This window comes from Bufo gargarizans, chromosome 1 (genome assembly GCF_014858855.1).
Source record: "Bufo gargarizans isolate SCDJY-AF-19 chromosome 1, ASM1485885v1, whole genome shotgun sequence".
Classification (NCBI taxonomy): Eukaryota; Metazoa; Chordata; class Amphibia; order Anura; family Bufonidae; genus Bufo; species Bufo gargarizans.
The window spans coordinates 535,088,413-535,107,448 of NC_058080.1; the positions used below are offsets into that span (position 1 = coordinate 535,088,413).

Consider the following 19,036-nt stretch of genomic DNA (forward strand, 5'->3'; position numbering starts at 1 on the left):
CACTTGGTTCTTGAAGATCCAGTGGGTCTGATGTCTGTAAAATACAGTACAGAACCCCTATATGTTTCTGTACTGTATTTTACTTACACTGAACAGATCTATGCTTTCAGCACAGATCTGTTCAGCACCATGGACAGCAGGACGCCTGAGCAGGCGTCCTGTTGCCATGGGAACCTTCCCCGTCTGCTCAGTTATGGTCAGAACTTCGCAGACGGGGAAGGGTGAGGACGGGGCTTCGCGGGGCTCTCTGGGGGCTCTCTCCCTCTCCATCGGGGGGCTGCAAAGGCACAGCAGCCCCCCGATCGGAGAGGGAGGGAGCTCCCTCTTACTGTTAACCTTTTCCATACAGCGGTCCGTACGGACCGCTGTATGGAAAGGGTTAAACGGCTGACATCGCATCAACGATGTCAGCCGTTTATACCAGGGTGCCAGCAATGTGCTGGCACCCTGGTATACCCACTGTACACCAACGATTACGCAATAGGAGGCGGGCGGGGGATCGCGATCCCGCCTGCCGCACCGCCCGCCTCCCGCAACGCCCCCACCGCCTGCGACACCCCCCCTGCACCACCCGCCGCCATCAAATCATGCAGGGGTGCAGGGGGGGGTGTACTATATTGATTTTAGGCACTCTAAAGTTTCTGATCCCCGCGGTCAGGGACCGCGGGGATCAGAAACTGCAAAAAGCGCAGCAAACCGCAGGTCTGAATTGACCTGCGGTTTTCTGCGATCGTCGATGCGGGGGGGTCAAATGACCCCCCCCTGCATTGTTACAGGATGCCGGCTGAATGATTTCAGCCGGCATCCCGTTCCGATTAACCCCCGCGGCGCCGGCATCGCTATTTAAAGCCATGACGTACCGGTACGTCATGTGTCCTTAAGGACTCGGGAAACATGCCGTACCGGTACGTCATGTGTCCTTAAGGGGTTAAGGTCACATCCAAGGTCACAGGGTCTGTGAATGCCAGAGTGCCCCTGGTAGGCTGTTGTGTTGCGCCTGTGCACAATTGTGACATGCACTAAAACATGGGGTGGACTCATATGATGAGTATAAAATTCCACCAGAAAATCTGCAGTTGCTGCTTTTACATGTGGAGTAGGAGGCAGATTTCTGTGTAGATTCATTGAAATGAATCAAGACATTCAGCTTCAGATTTGTACCTATGAAACTGGCTGACCTGTTGCATGTGCGCTTTGCAGCTGAAGACACGTTAATTTTTAACGTAAATTTGTTTTCCCTTAGTCCTAACAGCAGCACAAGTGGGGATTCCTTCCCTGTGAAGCTGGTCAGGACAGGCGGAATTTTTGTTGAAAAAGAAAATTACTGCCAAGTATAATTAATTACCAAATTAAACCCACCCCTATATAGGATTCCCCGCCCTGGCAGGAGGTGCTTTTTAGCAAGTAGAAATAATAACCGAGATGGGGTGGGAAATTTGTGTGCTGCTGTTAGGACTAAGGGAAAGCAAATTTACGTTAAAAATTAACGTTTCCCTGTCGTCCTAACCAGCAGCACAAGTGGGGACCTAGCAAGGAGTACAACACACAAATTGGAAGGGACCCCCTACGCCTCTTTTTTTTTTTTTTTTAAGAGACAGCGGCACTTAGAATAGACTGTTCAAAGGCCACTCCCTCAGACCGCCTAAAATGTAGACGATAATGTCTAATAAAGGTGCTCTGGGAGCTCCAGGAAGCGGCAGCACAGATCTGGTCTAGCGGAATCAGCTTCTTTTCAGCATATGAAGTGGAGACTGCCCTGGTGGAATGGGCAGTCACAAAGGATGGAGGAGCCAAATCTTGAGCTAGGAAAGCTACCCGGATAGCCTCTTTTACCCACCTGCTCAAAGAAGGTTTAGAGGCTTTCAGACCTTTGTTTTTATCGGCATATGATAACAGGAAATTTTCAGACCTTCTGAAGCCCCCAGTTCTGTCCAGATAAATTCTTAGGACTCTAGGGATGTCCAAGGTATGCAACATTTCTTCTTCTGGAGATGATGGGGAAGGACAGAAAACTGGTAAAGATATTGTCTAATTGATATTGTCTGATTCTGTCTGAAAGACAGAACTTTTGGTACAAAGGTCGGAAGGAATCTTAGCAGGACCTTGTCCTGAAGAAACAATATATATGACTCAGAGGCCCCCAGGGCCTGGAGTTTTCCGATCATTTTGGCCGAGGTAATGGCCAACAAAAAGGTGACCTTTAGGGACAAAAACCTAAGGTCAACACTTTCGAAAGGTTCAAATGGGGAAGAACATAACCCCTTTAGAACAATAGATAAATCCCACTCAGGAATTGGTCTCAGGATGCTAGGTTTAAGTCTCTCAGCTCCTTTAACCACTTCACATCTGGGCCATTTGCCCCCTTTCTGACCAGGCCTAATTTAGCAAATCTGACATATCTCACTTTATGTGGTAATAACTTTGGAACGCTTTTACTTATCCAAGCCATTCAGAGATTGTTTTCTTGTGACACATTGTACTTCATGATAGTCATAAATTTGAGTCAATATATTTCACCTTTATTTATAAAAAAAATCCCAAATTTACCCAAAATTGTGAAAAATTCACAATTTTCAAAATTTCAATTTCTCTGCTTTTAAAACTGAAAGTGATACCTCATAAAAGATTTATTACTTAACATTCCCCATATGTCTACTTTATGTTGGCATCATTTTGGAAATGTAATTTTATTTTTTTAGGACGTTAGAAGGCTTAGAGGTTTCGAAGCAATTCTTAAATTTTTTAAGAAAATTGCCAAAACCCACTTTTTAAAGACCAGTTCAGGTCTGAATTCACTTTGTGGGGCTTACATAGTGGATACCCCCATAAATGACCCCATTGTAGAAACTACACCCCTCAAGTTACTTAAAACTGATTTTACTAACTTTGTTAACCCTTTAGGCGTTCCACAAGAATTAAAGAAAAATTTCACTTTTTTGGCAGATTTTCCATTTTAATCCAATTTTTTCTCTAACACTCATCATTTATTACCTAGATTCTGCGGTTTACAGAAACACCCCACATGTGGTTATAAACTGCTGTATGGGCACACGGCAGGGCGCAGAAGAAAAGGAGCGCCACATGGTTTTTACATGTCCCATTTGAAGCCCCCCTGATGCACCCTTACAGTAGAAACTCTCAAAAAGTGACCCCATTTTGGAAACTAGGAGATAAGATGCCAATTTTATTGGTACTATTTTTGGATACATATGATTTTTTGATCATTCATTATAACACTTTATGGGGCAAGGTAACAAAAAAATTGGTTGTTTTAGGCTACTTTCACACTTGCAGCAGTGTGATCCCGGAACTGCCCGCCGATTTTGATGTGACTGAAAGCATTTGTGATGTGGATCCGTCTAACAAATGCAATGCAAGAACGGATCCGTCTCTCCGCTTGTCATGCGGACAGACGGATCTGTCTTGTTATTTTTTTCAAATTTTTACCGGTCTGCACATGCGCAGGCCGGAAGGACGGATCTGGCATTCAGGCAAGTTTTCTGGGTTTTTTTGCCGGAGATAATACCGTAGCATGCTACGGTTTTATCTTTTGCCTGATCAGTCAAAACGACTGAACTGAAGACATCCTGATGCATCCTGAACGGATTACTCTCCATTCAGAATGCATGGGGATATGCCTGATCAGTTATTTTCCGGTATAGAGCCCCTGTGATGGAACTCTATGCCGGAAAAGAAAAGCGCTAGTGTGAAAGTACCCTTAGCACAGTTTGTATTTATTTATTTTTACAGCGTTCACCTGAGGGGTTTGGTCAAGTAACATTTTTATCGAGCAGATCGTTACGGATGTGGCGATACCTAATATGTATACTTTTTCTTATTTATTTAAGTTTTACACAATAATAGCATTTTTGAAACCAAAAAATTATGTTTTAATGTGTCCATGTTCTGAGAGCTATAGTTTTTTTATTTTTTAAATGATTTTCTTATGTAGGGGCTCATTTTTTGCAGGATGAGGTGACGGGTTATTGGTACCATTATGTGGGACATACGCCTTTTTGATCACTTGGTGTTGCACTTTTTGTGATGTAAGGTGACAAAAATGGCTTTTTTTGACACAGTTTTTACCGTTACGGACGCAGCAATACTAAATATGTCTATTTTATAAATTTTTTCCTTTTTTTTACCATTTTTATTTTTATACCTTACTTGGGGATTTTTTATTTTTCTACATGTGCAACCTTTTTTTTTTTTTTTTTACACTTTGCATCCCCCATAAGGTCATACAAGACCTCTGGGGGACATTTAACTTCACTTTTTTTTCCCACTATTGATTTCTCCTGTAACTGGGGCTGACATAGTAGCCCCAGTTACAGTGGAAATTCACCCCCCAGAGAGGCTGTACAGCACTATACTGTGCTGTACAGCCTCAGTGCAGGGCTGATCGAGGTCTGTAGAAGATCTCACAGCTTCTGCACTCTCCCATAGCGCTTCCTGCTCTGTATACACAGCGCTCGGTGAGCACTGTGTATACAGTGATCTAGAAGGCAGGGACACCTGGGAACTGTCCCTGCCTTCTCTAAGGGTTGCCCTGTATTCACTGACAGCGGGCAACTCGATCAGAAGCTGCACGATTAGCGTGCAGCACTGATCTCTAAATGGACGTTCTAAAACGTCCATTAAGAGATAGTGAACCACCTCCCGGACGTTTAGTCTATGGGCGAACGGGTGGTGGTTAAGGAACTTCCTGATTAGGGGGTCTTGAGAAAGATAGGCAGATAAAGCAGAGATATGGACTCTGAGAGTAGATGGGATTAGACCCTTGTCAAGACCATCTTGAAGAAACTGTAAAATAGCTGAAAGAGGAGGATCTGAGGCTACTACCTCTTTATCAGCACACCATTGAAGGAAGATCTTGTTTATCCTGGAATACTTCTTATTTATAGACTCCGCCCTGGAGTGTGAAGTTGTTCTCAAGACCTCTGCTGAAAGCCCTCTAGCTTCTAGTAGGGACCTGTCAATCTCAAGGCGGTCAGACTGAGTCTCCTCAGATCTAGGCAGGAACCTGTGTCCTGATACACTAGGTCCTGCGTTATGGGAAGTCTCCAATATACACCGTGACTCATCTGCATGAGCTGGGTGAACCAAGACCTCTTTGGCCAGAATGGAATGATGGCAATCACTGAGGTCTGGTCTTGCTTGATTTTCATCAATACCCTTGGTATCATGGAAATTGGAGGGAATACGTAAGCCAGCCTGAACCTCCATATTATGGACAGAGCATCTATCGCTACAGGATTGTCCTCCTTGTAAAGGGAGCAGAACCTATTCACCTTGGCGTTTAGTCGAGTTGCCATCAAATCGATCTCTGGAGTTCCCCAGCGCTGGGTTATCCTGGTGAAGATGCCCTTGTTCAGCGACCACTCGCCTGGAACTGGGAGGCCTCGACTCAGGCGATCTGCAACTATGTTGAGATTTCCCCTGAGATGAACCGCCGTTAGGTGGGATAGGTTGGTCTCTGCCCAGGAAAGAATTAAACTCACTTCTCTGAGGAGTAGTTGGGATCTTGTGCCTCCCTGTCTGTTGATGTAGGCGACTGTCATATTGTCGGTACGAACTCTCACCGCCCTGTTGGGGATAAGAGGAGCAAAGTGATTGAGAGGTAGACGGACTGCTCTCAACTTTCTCATATTGGATGAGAGAAGTTTCTCTTGACTCCAAGTACCTAGTACTGGATTCTCCTCCAGATGGGCTCCCTAACCTAGAAGGGAGGCGTCCGTGGTCAACGTGATCCAACGAGGTTGAATCAAGGACCTCTAATCTGATAGGTTCTTCCACCACCTGAGTGAAGAACGGACTTCGGTGGACAGGGAGTGCGTCTTGTTCAAACCCCTGAAATTGCGATTCCAAACCGCTAACACTTCCTCTTGGAGGGGACGTAGATGCCACAAGGCCCAAGACGATTCATAAGAGTTCTGATGGAAACTCGCCTGGGTACCAGAAGGAACTCTGCTGCTCTTATTACACGATCTTTCCTTTGCGGAGAAAGAGAAAGAGTCATGTGATCGGAATTGATCACAAACCCCAGAAATTTCCTTGTGGTGGAAGGAAGAATTTCTGGCTTGTCCCAGTTTATAAGCCAGCCTAGGCGTTGAAGAGTTTAAAGAGCCAGCTGAAGATGAGATTGCAAGACGTCTAGAGTGGCGGCTTTTAAAAGCCAGTCGTCTAAGTATGGGACGATAGCTAGTCCTTGAAGCCTGAGCTGGGCAACAACCGGAGCCACAACCTTGGTGAAGGTGTGGGGGGCGGAGGAGGTGCCAAAAGGCAGCACAGCAAACTGGTAGTGCTTCACCACACCTTTTATGGATACAACAACTCTCAGATACTTCTTGTGTGCTGGATGGATGGGAACATGAAGGTACTCGTCCTTCAGATCTATGGTGACCATAAGGTCTCCGGGATTCAGAATATTGATTACTGAGCGTATGGTCTCCATCCGGAAGCGCCTTTGCTTGATAAAGTGATTTAGATAGCGTAGGTCGATAATCATCCGCCAATCGCCCGACGGGACAATAAAAAATGTGGTGCAGACCCCTCTACTCTGTTCGCGAGGGGGGACCTCCTCTAGAGCTCTCTTTTGGATGTACTGAAGAACAGAGTCCTCCAAGACTAGCTGCTTGTTGTGGGCAAGGTTTTTTTTCAGGATAAACTTCTCCTGAGGAGGGAAAATAAACTCGATTTTGTACCCGGATGTCACTACATTCAAAACCCGGGGATCCAGAATTTCTTGAAGCCAAAAATTCCTGAACAAACTTAAACGTGCTCCGACTGGAGGAGGATTGGGGGATAGTGCCACATGCAGCTGAACTGGAGGGGGTAGGGGAGGGTGACTTGTAAAAAGCTGATGAGAGTCATGGGTCAGCCTTGCGGTCCTTCCCACAACCGCGACCTCCACCGCGTCTGCGGCTCTCAGAGCGTTTCTGGGACCTGGACGAACTCTGATATTCCCCTCCTTTAGCTCTTCCTCGGCCTCGAAAGGTCTGTTGTGGAAGGGACTTCCCCTTCTTGTCAGCCAAGCTCTCCATCAAGCGATCAAGCTCTGACCCAAACAATCTTCCAGGCTCAGATTGAACTTTGAGGTGTTATCTGCCACACACGGTCTTAGCCAAAGGGGGCGTCCACAGGCTGAAGAAAGAGCCATAGGCTTGGCTGCTAGTTTAAGATGTTGGCGTGCAGCATCATATAGTAAATCGATACCAAGGAGGGGGGTCTTGAATTGGTACATCATTTCTGGCCACACCAGATTCTAACTCGGATTGAATCCGAAGGACGCGGGCGCGTATAAAATTCGCTACTTCACTTGATGCGATAGCAACCGATGCTAAGGCAGCTGCGGCAGCATAATTGTGTCTAAGGGTGCATTCCGCTTGTCTGTCCAGGGGGTCCTGGAGATTACTGCCATCATCGGATGGCCCGAGGGTCCTCTTAGAAAGTTTAGATATTGCCATATCTAAAGGTGGTATCCAAAGATCAGACTCTTTTTCCTGCAGGGGAAACATTAATTTGAATCTCTTGGTGAGAACCGGACCCTTTTCGGGTTGTTTCCACTCCGTTTTCATTAGTTTCCTTAGAGACTCGTCCACTTTAAAGGCTTTTGGCCCCCTGGAAGTGGACTCTGGAGCTTCCCCTTGGTCCCTTGACCTTATAAAGCGAATTAGACGTTGAGTCTTCTCGGCTGGAAAAAGAAAAGCCAAACCCTCATCCTCAGAAGAGGAATCATTCTGTACCAAAATAACCTCTTCGGACATAGAGACAGGACCAGGAGAGGTCTGTCTAGGTCTCTTACCAGAGACCGCATTCTTTATCTCCGTAATGGAAGTGTCCATAAATGCATTCATCCAGAAAAACATATCACAGACTATAGGCTCCGTACTGGGAGGCACAGGGCAACGATGGAACTCATACGAATCTGGCAATGGAGTGCCACAATTAGAACACGCAAGATGCCTCTGTTTTTGCGTAGATTTCCCATGTCCGGAACCTGGAGATGTCCCGGGAAGTGCAGCTCTGAATGTGACTGGAGTAGAATCCTTACTCCTGCCACCCTGAGCTAGGCAGACTGGCTTAAATAGCCAGAGGGAGGAGATAACCTCCTACCCGGAAGTGAGGTCAGAATGAAAGGCACGACTCAGCTGAGGCTGCATTCAAGAAAAAACTATACCTAAAAGTCTAAAATAATATATAGTTGGCCACTGCCTCCTGTCCTCAGACATGCATAGAGGACAGGAGGTGAAGAAAATACTAGTGGCGGCAAACGCCGCGCGCCCAACCAGAAGTCGTCAGATGACACACCACCGGGACGCTGCAGGAGCGCCGGCCGCCCAAAGCTTTAGAACTCCGGAGCAGTTGGCAGAGGAAAGACCGTATGCCCCTGCCTCCTGTCCTCAGACACGCATCGAGGACAGGAGGTGAAGAAAATACTAACGGCCGCAAGCATCGCACGCCCGTCCGGAAGTCGTCAGATGTACGCCGTCCGAAGATTTAGCGGTGGAGAATTAGTAAGTGGTTTGTATTAACTTTCTCTACATAATACATGCTATTTTCTGAAGTGACACAACACCTTCAATGTTTTCTTGCTCATCCTAATATTTTCATGCTGTATAGATTCAGATAATGGCAACATTTCAGTTCATTGAGGTGGATGGCCATTTGTCCTATAGTAAAAGGAAAAAATTATATGTGGGATTTCAAATTCCATAATGTGGTACATTTTATCATAAAGAGTAGCATTTAGCATAGGTTTCCATCTAAAAGAGGTCACCTTGCCGTGGTGGACGGGTACAAATAATTTGATTAACGTCTCGTCCCACATCTAGTCATATAGTGAGTATAGCAATGGTTCATATGTGTTTTTCCTCAGAGTTTAATAAGAGTGGAACATGCTTAGTTATCCGATCTTGCTTGTTTTTCTACCGTAGTGACCTTCTTGTATTTGATTATGTCAGATCGCATTGTGTTAAGGAGTATTGCAGCTCCGATCAGTGAGCAATTCAATAATACCTTTTTAAATATCCTTCAATATTTGTATAAAAAATTACGTTGAGAACTTAAAGGGGTTCTACAGTTTGTTTTAACTGATGATCTTTCCTCTGGATAGATCATCAGCATCTGACCGGCGGCGGCTCCAGCAGCGCTGCGGCCTTCTCACTGTTTACCGCTGGCCCAGTGACGTCACGACTAGTATCACTGGCCTGGGCGCGGCTAAGCTCTGTTCACTTGAATGGAGCTTAGCCCCGCCCAGGCCAGTTGATAATAGTCGTGACATCAAACAGCTGATCGGCGGGGATCCTTGGTGTCGGACCCCCGCCGATCAGATGCTGATGATCTATCCAGAGGATAGATCAGTAGTTAAAACAAACTGCAGAACCCCTTTAAAGGAAACCTGTCATCTGGATTTTGGGTATAGAGCTGAGGACATGGGCTGCTAGATCGCCGCTAGCACATCCGCAATATCCATTCCCCATAGCTCTCTGTGCTTTTATTGTGTGAAAAAAACTTTTATATATATATATATATATATATATATATATGTAAATGAAGCTACTAACGTTTCCAGAGCCCAGCCACGCCCACTGTGAAGGAGCCCAGCACCGCCCCGCATCCTCCGAATCTCTTCCTTGCTCCCCGACGTCACAAAGCTAGAGCGCCGTAATCTCGCGATGCGCACGCTAGCGAATGCGAAATGTCGGCATAGTGTTCCTTACCATCAGTGTCAGGGAACGAACTGCGCTAGCTCACGCATTGCGAGATTACGGCTCTCTAGCTTTGTGACGTCGGGGAGCAAGGAGGAGATTCGGAGGATGCGGGGCGGTGCTGGACTCCTTCACAGTGGGCGTGGCTGGGCTCAGAGTCAGAGAACGCTGGACTCATCTCTCAAGCATGGAGGAGACAGGACTCATCTAAGGGTCCATTCACACGTCCGTTGTTTCTTTCCTGATCTGTTCCGTTTTTTGCTGAACAGATCTGGACCAGATCTGGACCCATTCATTTTCAATGGGTCCTGAAAAAAAATCTGACATTGTGCTGTCCGTTTTTTTTCAGGACCCATTGAAAATGAATGGGTCCAGATCTGGTCCAGATCTGTTCAGCAAAAAACGGAACAGATCAGGAAACAAACAACGGACGTGTGAATGGACCCTAAGGTTAATTTACACATCTATAAAATCTTTTTTTTACACAATAAAAGCACACAGAGCTATGGGGACTGGATATTGCGGATATGCTAGCGGTGATCTAGCAGCCCATGTCCTCAGCTCTTTACCTAAAATCCAGGTGACAGGTTCCCTTTCCCATCCCAGACATTGGTGGCATCCCAGAGAAAAGTGTCAGCTCCCCTAATAGCAGAGTGGTGCATGAACACAGGGACGGTTCCCAAGAAACATATTCCAATTAGAAGAGTAGGTTCAGCACTTGATAAAATGGGAAATCCCTCATTTGCATATCAGGGGAACATACAAGTTAAAATCAACATAGTCTTCGCGTTGGATAAGGTCGTTGATACTCGAAACGCATAGCTAGGTTGATTTTAACTTGTACGGTTATGTGTCCTGATTTTTTTATAAGAATTTATTATTTTATCAAGTGCTGAACCTACTCCCCTAATTGGATTGGTGGGATATAGCTAGGATGGGCCACCAGTGTCAGATAGATACTATTCCCGTGGGACGCTCGCCTATCTCCAGAAAGGGCCCACACAAAGTGAAGGATAGCTCTGTTATTTCTGGCAGCCTCATAGCGGTTAATGGAGCGGTGGCCGTGCAGGCATGGTGTGCGTTCTCCATTCACTTCTGTGCTCGGCTATTTTTGGAACGCGCATAAAAGTGAATAAAGAACAGACTTACACCTATTGGTGGCATATCCTAGCTATACGCCACTAATGTGCAGGATGGGCATAACCCTTTAAGCTGCGGTCACTTGGATGATCATAAATGAACTGCATCCTATCTACAGCACAAATATTTAGTCTGAATTTCACCTGCATTATACAAAGAGAAAAAAAACAACACAAGAAAATAAATTTCAATCCATAGCAAGCATTTATTTTACTTTACTTGTTTATATAGCGCCAACATATTCAGCAGCGCTTTACAGACATTATCATCACTTGCTGTACTGAGTGAAGCTCGCAATCTAAATTCTCGGTATGTCTTTGGAGTGTGGGAGGAAACTGGAGTACCTGGACGCAAACATGGGGAGAACATACTGTACGAACTGCATGCTGATGTTGTTCTTTACCAAATTCAGACTTAAGACCCCAGCACTGCAAGGCACCAGTGCTAACCACTAAGCCACCGTGCTGCCCACATGTGAATCCAGATGTGTACATGGAAAGATTACAAGCTCTTCAGACAGTGGCAAGGACTTGCTATATCATCCATCTATATATTTTTTTTACCGTACATATCTTCTAGAATGTTATTGGTGACTTAATGGGATGAGAAGATTCTGTCAATGTCTGGCCTATAAGTTATGTACAGTGAATGACTGATAGTTATAGTAATATAGTTATATGTTCCCTTCTATGGTTAGTACTACAGCTTCTCTGTATTCCAGTCATTTACTATAAGGTCCATTCTACTATTCCGTTTGGCTGCTTTAGAAGTCAAATTTATAGCCCATTGTCACCTGTGCTCCACATACTTAGAGAGGACCTGTCACCATGCAATCTGCTCGTAGTATGTTAGCGAGACAGATGAGATTAGCAGATTGATATATATTTTTGTAGGAAAAGATTCAGTAAAACCCTTAAAGGAGTTGTGTCACTTCAGCAAGTGGCATTTATCACGTAGAGAAAGTTAATACAAACCACTTACTTAGGGTACTTTCACACTAGTGTTTTTGTTTTCCGGTATTGAGTTCCGTCACAGGGGCTCAATACCGGAAAAAAACTGATCAGTTTTATCCTAATGCATTCTGAATGGAGAGCAATCCGTTCAGGATGCATCAGTTCAGTCCCTCTTACGTTTTTTGGCCGGAGAAAATACCAGAGCATGCTGCAGTTTTCTCTCCGGCCAAAAATCCTGAGCACTTGCCGGAATGCCAGATCCGGCATTACGGTAATTTACATTGAAATGCAATCCAAGTGTTCCGCATGCGCAGACCTTTAAAAATGTGAAAAAGATAAATGCCAGATCCGTTTTTCCGGATGACAGCCGGAAAGACGAATCCGGTATTGCAATGCATTTGTCAAACGGATCCGGATCCGTCTGACAAATGCATCCGTTTGCGTCCGGATTGCCGGATCTGCCTGCCGGAATCCTCTGCCGCAAGTGTGAAAGTACCCTAATGTATTGTAATTGTCCATATTGCTTTCTTTGCTGGCTGAATTCATGTTTCCATCACATTATACACTGCTTGTTTCCATGGTTACGACTACCACACAATCCATCAGCGGTGGCCGTGCTTGCACACTATAGGAAAAAGCGTCAGCCTCTCTGGTGGCCAGGACCATGGGAGCTTATAAAGAATGGTGCTTTTTCCTTTTATGTGCAGGCATGACCACCACTCCTGGATTGCAGGATGGTCGTAACCATAGAAATGAACCTTGTATAATGTGATGGGAAAAGGAATCAGGCCAGAAAAGGAGGCAATATTGACCATCACAATACATTAGTAAGTGTCTTGTATTAACTTTCTATACATGATAAATGCCAACTAGACAGCCTGGGGACTAGCGATGGCATAACGATTGCTTATCCCCATGCTGTGGTGGACATCGCTGCATGTAATAGTTCTCCTCCACTAGCGAATGCTTCCTTCCCGACAATCGTCAGCAGAATCGGCTTGTGTAATACAGCCTTAAGTGTGTATACAGAGATACCTGCCAGTCACCTCCCTCCTCTACCGATAGCTGTTCACAGGAAGTGGAAAAAGCAGAGATATACCGTATTTTTTGCCCCATAAGATGCATTTACCCCCCCCCCCCCCCCAAAGTGTGTGGGGGGGGGGGGGGGGGAATACCCCTGCGTCTTATGGGGTGAATACTAATGAGCGCTTTCATTATAAAAATGCTCATTAGTACCGGAGGACCAGGAAGTGGTCAAGGCTCTGTACTCACCGCTTCCTGGTCATCGGCTGTCGGCTATGCAGTGGCTGCGCACAGCGTGAGGGTGCTCTGTGACCTCATGCTGTGCGCGCCGGTTAACAGCACAGTCGACAGCAGGGGGAAGACAGAGCGCGGGCGGTGAGGAGCGGCCGCATCCAGAAGCAGGAGAGGTTTGTGGTTTATTTATTTTATTAAACATGAGGCAATAGGGGCTGAACTGAGACAATGGGGGCTGCTGGGGGCCAAAATGAGAGGCAATGGGGGCTGCTGGGGGCTGATATGAGAGGCAGTGGGGGCTGCTGGAGGCTGATATGAGGTCTGATTGGGGTCTGAGGTCTGATTGGGGGTCATTAACATTGGGGTCTGAGCTCAGGTCTGATTAGCTGAGATCTGATCTGAGGTCTAATGAAAAATAATTTTTTCTTATTGTCCTCCTCTAAAACCTAGGGGCGTCTTACAGGCCGGTGCGTCTTATAGGGCGGAAAATACGGTAAATGTATAAATTACAGGTTTTACTGAATCTTTTCCCATAAAAATATATATCAATCTGCTCTATAACATGGTGCTGTCATATTACAATGCATTTTTGAGTGACAGGTTCTCTTTAGGCTCCATTCACATGTCCACAAAATGGGTCCGCAATTTTGCGGAACAGGTGCAGACCCATTCATTTTCAATAGGGCCGCAAAAAATGCAGACAGCAAACCCTGTGCTGTCCGCATCCGTACTTCTGTTCTGTGGCCCCGCACATTTTTTTTAACATGTCCTATTCTTGTCCACAGCCATGGACAAGAAAAGGCATTTCTATCATAGTGCCGGTGTTCCGTTATATTTCCCTACCTCGTGAAATTTCCCTACCCTCGTCACTTCCGGCCGCACCGGACATGACGTGAGGAGGTGTGTCGGAGGTGTGGCGCGCCGCGCAGGCGCACAACGACAGGGTAGGGAAATTTCACAACAGTTAGCTGGACACCGGCCGACACTGCGCATGCGCCGGGAGCCTCACCAGTTGTTAGGGAAGAGAAAAATTACGGGCCAGTGCTTTTTCCCTACCATAACCGCTGGTGAGGCTCCCAGCGCATGCGCAGTGTCGGCCGGTGTCCAGCTGAGAACATCCATCCGATCACCGCGCCTACGCAGTGGCCCGTAATTTTTCCCCACTCTAACCGCTGGTGAGGCTCCGGCGCATGCGCAGTGTCGCCCGGTGTCCAGCTAACTCTGCTGTGAAATTTCCCTACCCTGTCTTTGTGTGTCTGCGCGGCGTGCCACACCTCTGGCACACCTCCTCACGTCATGTCCGGTGTGGCCGGAAGTGACGACGGTAGGGAAATCTCACGAGGTAGGGAAATATAACAGAACACCAGTCATGTGTGGTCCGCTAAATGCGAAACGCACATGGCCGGTGTCCGTGTTTTGCGGATTCACAATTTGCGGACAGCAAAACAGTTGTGGAAGTGTGAATGGACCCTAAGGGCTCATGCACACGACAGTATTTTGCGTTCAGTATACTGGCCGTTTTTTTTTGTTCAGTATGCGGTACATACACTGAACCATTTATTTCAATGGTTCAGCAAAAAAAACTGAAGTGTCTCCGTGTGCATTCTGTTTCAGTATTTCCGTACCGTGAAAAGATAGAACATGTCCTATTCTTTTCCACAAATCACGGTGCTTGGCTCCATTCGAGTCAATGGGTCTGCAAAAAAAACGGAACACATACGGAAATGCATCCGTATGTCTTCCGTATCCGTTCCGTTTTTGCTGAACCATCTATTGAAAATGTTATGCCCAGCCCAATTTTTTCTATGTAATTACTGTATACTGTATAGGGCATACGGAAAAACGTAAAGGAAACGGAAACACAATGGAAACAAAAAACGGAACAACGGATCCGTTAAAAACGGACCGCAAGAGACTGAAAAAGCCATACTGTCGTGTGCATGAGCCCTAAATGTGTAACTGTCATTTCTTTTTGTTAAATGTGTAGGGCAATTAATAATACAATTTTTTTCAATATACTTTATTTATTGATTTTGCAATATTTACTGTAAAAACGAACCCTGTATTTGACATTTGGCATTGAGCGGCTCATCTTCACTGTTCAGTGTAGTACTGAATAGTGAAAAGGTTCCTCACTCACTGCACTGCCCTCACTGCCTCCCTCATATATTCACTAAAGCTGGCCCTAAATACTTATATAAACGGTATATATACAGTCATGGCCTGAAATTTTTCAAGAAAATTAATTATTTCTCACAGAAAAGTATTGCAGTAACACATGTTTTGCTATACACATGTTTATTCCCTTTGTGTGTATTGGAACAAAACCAGAAAAGGGAGAAAAAAAAAAAGCTAATTGGACATAATGTCACACCAAACTCCAAAAATGGGCTGGACAATTATTGGCACCCTTTACTTAATATTTGGTTGCACACCCTGTGTTCTTTTCTTTGTAGGCCTCATTCCGTCTTCGGTAAACAGTAGAATGATGCGCTTTACCAAAAAGCTCTATCTTGGTCTCATCTGTCCACAAGGCGTTTTCCCAGAAGGATTTTGGCTTACTCAAGTTCATTTTTGCAAAATGTAGTCTTGCTTTTTTATGTCTCTGTGAGCAGTGGGGTCCTCCTGGGTCTCCTGCCATAACGTTTCATTTCATTTAAATGTCGACGGATAGTTCGCTCTGACACTGATGCTCCCTGAGTCTGCAGGACAGCTTGAATACCTTTGGAACTTGTTTGGGGCTGCTTATCCACCATCCGGACTATCCTGCGTTGACACCTTTCATCAATTTTTCTCTTCCGTCCACACCCAGGGAGATTAGCTACAGTGCCATGGGTTGCAAACTTCTTGATAATATTGCGCACTGTGGACAAAGGCAAATCTAGATCTGTGGAGATGGACTTGTAACCTTGAGATTGTTTATATTTTTCCACAATTTGGTTCTCAAGTCCTCAGACATTTCTCTTCTCCTCTTTCTGTTGTCCATGCTTAGTGTGATACACACAATGCAGAGACTAAGTGAACTTCTCTCCTTTTTATCTGCTTTCATATGTGATTTTTATATTGCCCACGCCTGTTACTTGCCCTAGGTGAGTTTAAAGGAACATCACATGCTTGAAACAATCTTATTTATTCACAATTTTGAAAGGGTGGCAATAATTTTGTCCATCCCATTTTTGGAGTTTGGTGGGACATTATGTCCAATTTGCTTTTTTCCTTCCTTTTTTGGTTTTGTTCCGATACACACAAAGGGAATAAACATGTGTATAGCAAAACAACATGTGTTACTGCAATACTTTTCTGTGAGAAATACTTCATTTCCTTGAAAAATTTCAGGGGTGCCAACATTTACAGCCATGACTGTATATATATATATAATCTTATAAAAACCTCAGAGAGTGTCTGACCTATAGTGGGGTTCATACTTACCTGGTCCCCACTGCTGGGTTCTGGCTCATTTGCTCCCCGGCCTTCTTCGCAATGCTCTGGCATCAACATCCTGTTAATGGGTACCACGTGACTGCTGTAGCCAATCACTTGTTGCTGCCTTCTCCATGATTACCAAGCACAGCGCCGCACATTGTATAGTGGTTGTGCTTGGTATCGCTCTCAGCTCCATTTACTTTTATACCAAGAACAGCTGCTATACAATGTACAGCACTGTGCTCGGTAACCACGGAGAAGGCCACGACACTCACAGGAGCGCCAGTGTCTTCTTAACCAACTGATCGGCGGGGGTCCCGGGTGTCAAACCCCCAATGAACAGATACTGATGACCTATCCCGAGGATAGGTCATCAGTATAAAAATCACAGAAAACCTCTATAATGTATACGCTGAACGTACATTAAAAATGAGATGTGAACAGTCCATATATCAGGTTCTGTGTAGGTTTACTGGCTGTGTAGTGACAGGAACACTGTTATGCTCTGTAGAAGACTAAAAGAGGTTTAAACTATTAAATTAAATTTTTAAGGATCCCGCATGACCCATTTAACATTAGCTAATGTGAGAAAGGCCTTTAGTTGCTTAAAGGTTACCTTGGGTTCCTTTTTGACCTTGTGGACTATTACACACCTTACTATTGGCGTGATCTTTGATGGTCAACCACTCCTGGGGAGGGTAATAAATGGTCTTGAATTTCTTCCACTTGTGCACAATCTATCTGACTGTTTATTGATGGATTACAAACTCTTTAGACATAGTTTTGTGACCTTTTCCAGCCTGATGAGCATCAACAACTCTTCTTCTGAGGTCCTCAGAAATCTCCTCTATTTGTGCCGTGATACACTTCCACAAATATGTGTTATGAAGAACAGACTTTGATAAATCCCTGTTTTTCAGGTCGCCCACTCACACCTCATTGTCATCCCATTTATTGAAAACATCTGGCTCTAATTTCACCTTCAAATTATTTGCTGATCCTAAAGGTTCACATACTTTTGTCTCTCACAAATGATATTGGATCATTTTCGTCAATAAATAAATGACAGTCTAATATTTTTGACTCATTTTGACTCATTTGTTTGATTTGGTTCTGTGTACCTACCTACTTTTAGGACTCGTGTGAAGATCCGATCTAGTTTCATGCAGAAACTTTCAAGCACCACTGTATACTGGCAGTGTAGTGGTATAAGATAGCATACTGATGTATTTCCACGTGTTAACTTGTATATCGGTATACTGATTAGCGAAGGAGCTTATACAAAGACAAAGATCTTATGCAGTAGTGTTGGCGTGGTATTTGTATCAATGAGCATATTGATATTATTGCTACGCAGCATTTTTATGTTCTCTGTGGTTTTCCGTTACATTTGTTTGCCTCTTCCATTGAAGTTCTGAATGTTAAAATGCCAGTGCAGTGCTGTTATATGAGTGGATATTTACAAATCCTGAGGTAAAAATTGATGTAGAGGGCATAGTGTCCATTATAATGTGCTTTATATAAAATTGATTATTATTTATTTTTATGAATTGGATTCAGAATTATTATATACGTTTATGCTTAATATTGCTCTTATCTGTTTAGGCTACAGAAATGGAGAAGCAGCTGTCACTACAGGTCACTGTCCTTCAAGAGGAATTCCGTGAGAAAAGTGTGTTTACAAGCCAACATATTTCACGGTTAGAAAGCCTGCTATCAGAGGTGAGCTTATAATATCACTTAAGACGCAATCGCTTGGGCTAGGCATGAGTTAGGCTTCACAGAAACATGACTGGTTACTTAGATACTCAATGCCGAGGAGTCATTGAGTTAAAGCTTAACTGGGAATTGATTGCGTTTGTTGGTTTCTCGATAGAGCACTGGCATGTTTATCTTACTTGTTCAATGGACCGTTAAAATGAGTTAGTGACCAGCACTTTTTAGAATATCCATGCTTATTAACCAATAGTAGCACATTTAAATCTATATAGGACAGCCACCCTACATAATTTATATTTGTACTGCTAAAAGCGAAGCCATGATGCAAACGGCATAAAGAATCATACTTCCATTTTCCATTGGAAAAGCTTGGTGAAAGCGTGGTGGGAATCGCAGACCCCATTCCACTGAATGGGTCCACGTCTTCAGACGGTGGGCACATGGTTGGTGCCCATGCATTGTGGACTGCAATTTACGGTCCGCTGCAAGGGCACACGGTCATGTGCATGATGTAATATGGAGACCAAGGACCCAAAATGTCTTTTTTCACTAGGCATTTTTAAGTTCATTAGACAAATTTGTTAGAAAGAAAAATCCCGAAAACAGCTCTATACCTAAAGTATGCTGTATGTTGAAAACCCCCCCCCCCCCCCCCCCCCCCAAAAAAAAATAATTCTATTAAATAAGCACCATTGACCAGAAAAATGCCACAACAAACAGCACTGGGGGGAAATTTATCAAGACAAATAGCAATAGCCCATAGCAACTAATCAGATTCCACCTTTCATTTTTTAGAGCTCCCTTGAAAAAATAAAAGGATCAATCTGATTGGTT

The 19,036-nt window shown here is 44.6% G+C and overlaps 1 protein-coding gene across 2 annotated transcripts in view; it reads left to right on the forward strand.

The window, feature by feature from the left end:
- BICDL1 (BICD family like cargo adaptor 1) overlaps positions 1–19,036 on the forward strand; it is a 114,551-nt gene that overhangs the window by 61,629 nt on the left and 33,886 nt on the right. For both annotated transcript variants that reach the window (XR_006387398.1, XM_044275418.1), the window contains exon 3: positions 18,089–18,205. Coding sequence is in view for 1 of the 2 variants with exons in the window: in XM_044275418.1 (XP_044131353.1) it covers positions 18,089–18,205 (117 nt within the window). In the remaining variant the exon portion in view is untranslated. The remainder of the gene's footprint in view (positions 1–18,088; positions 18,206–19,036) is intronic.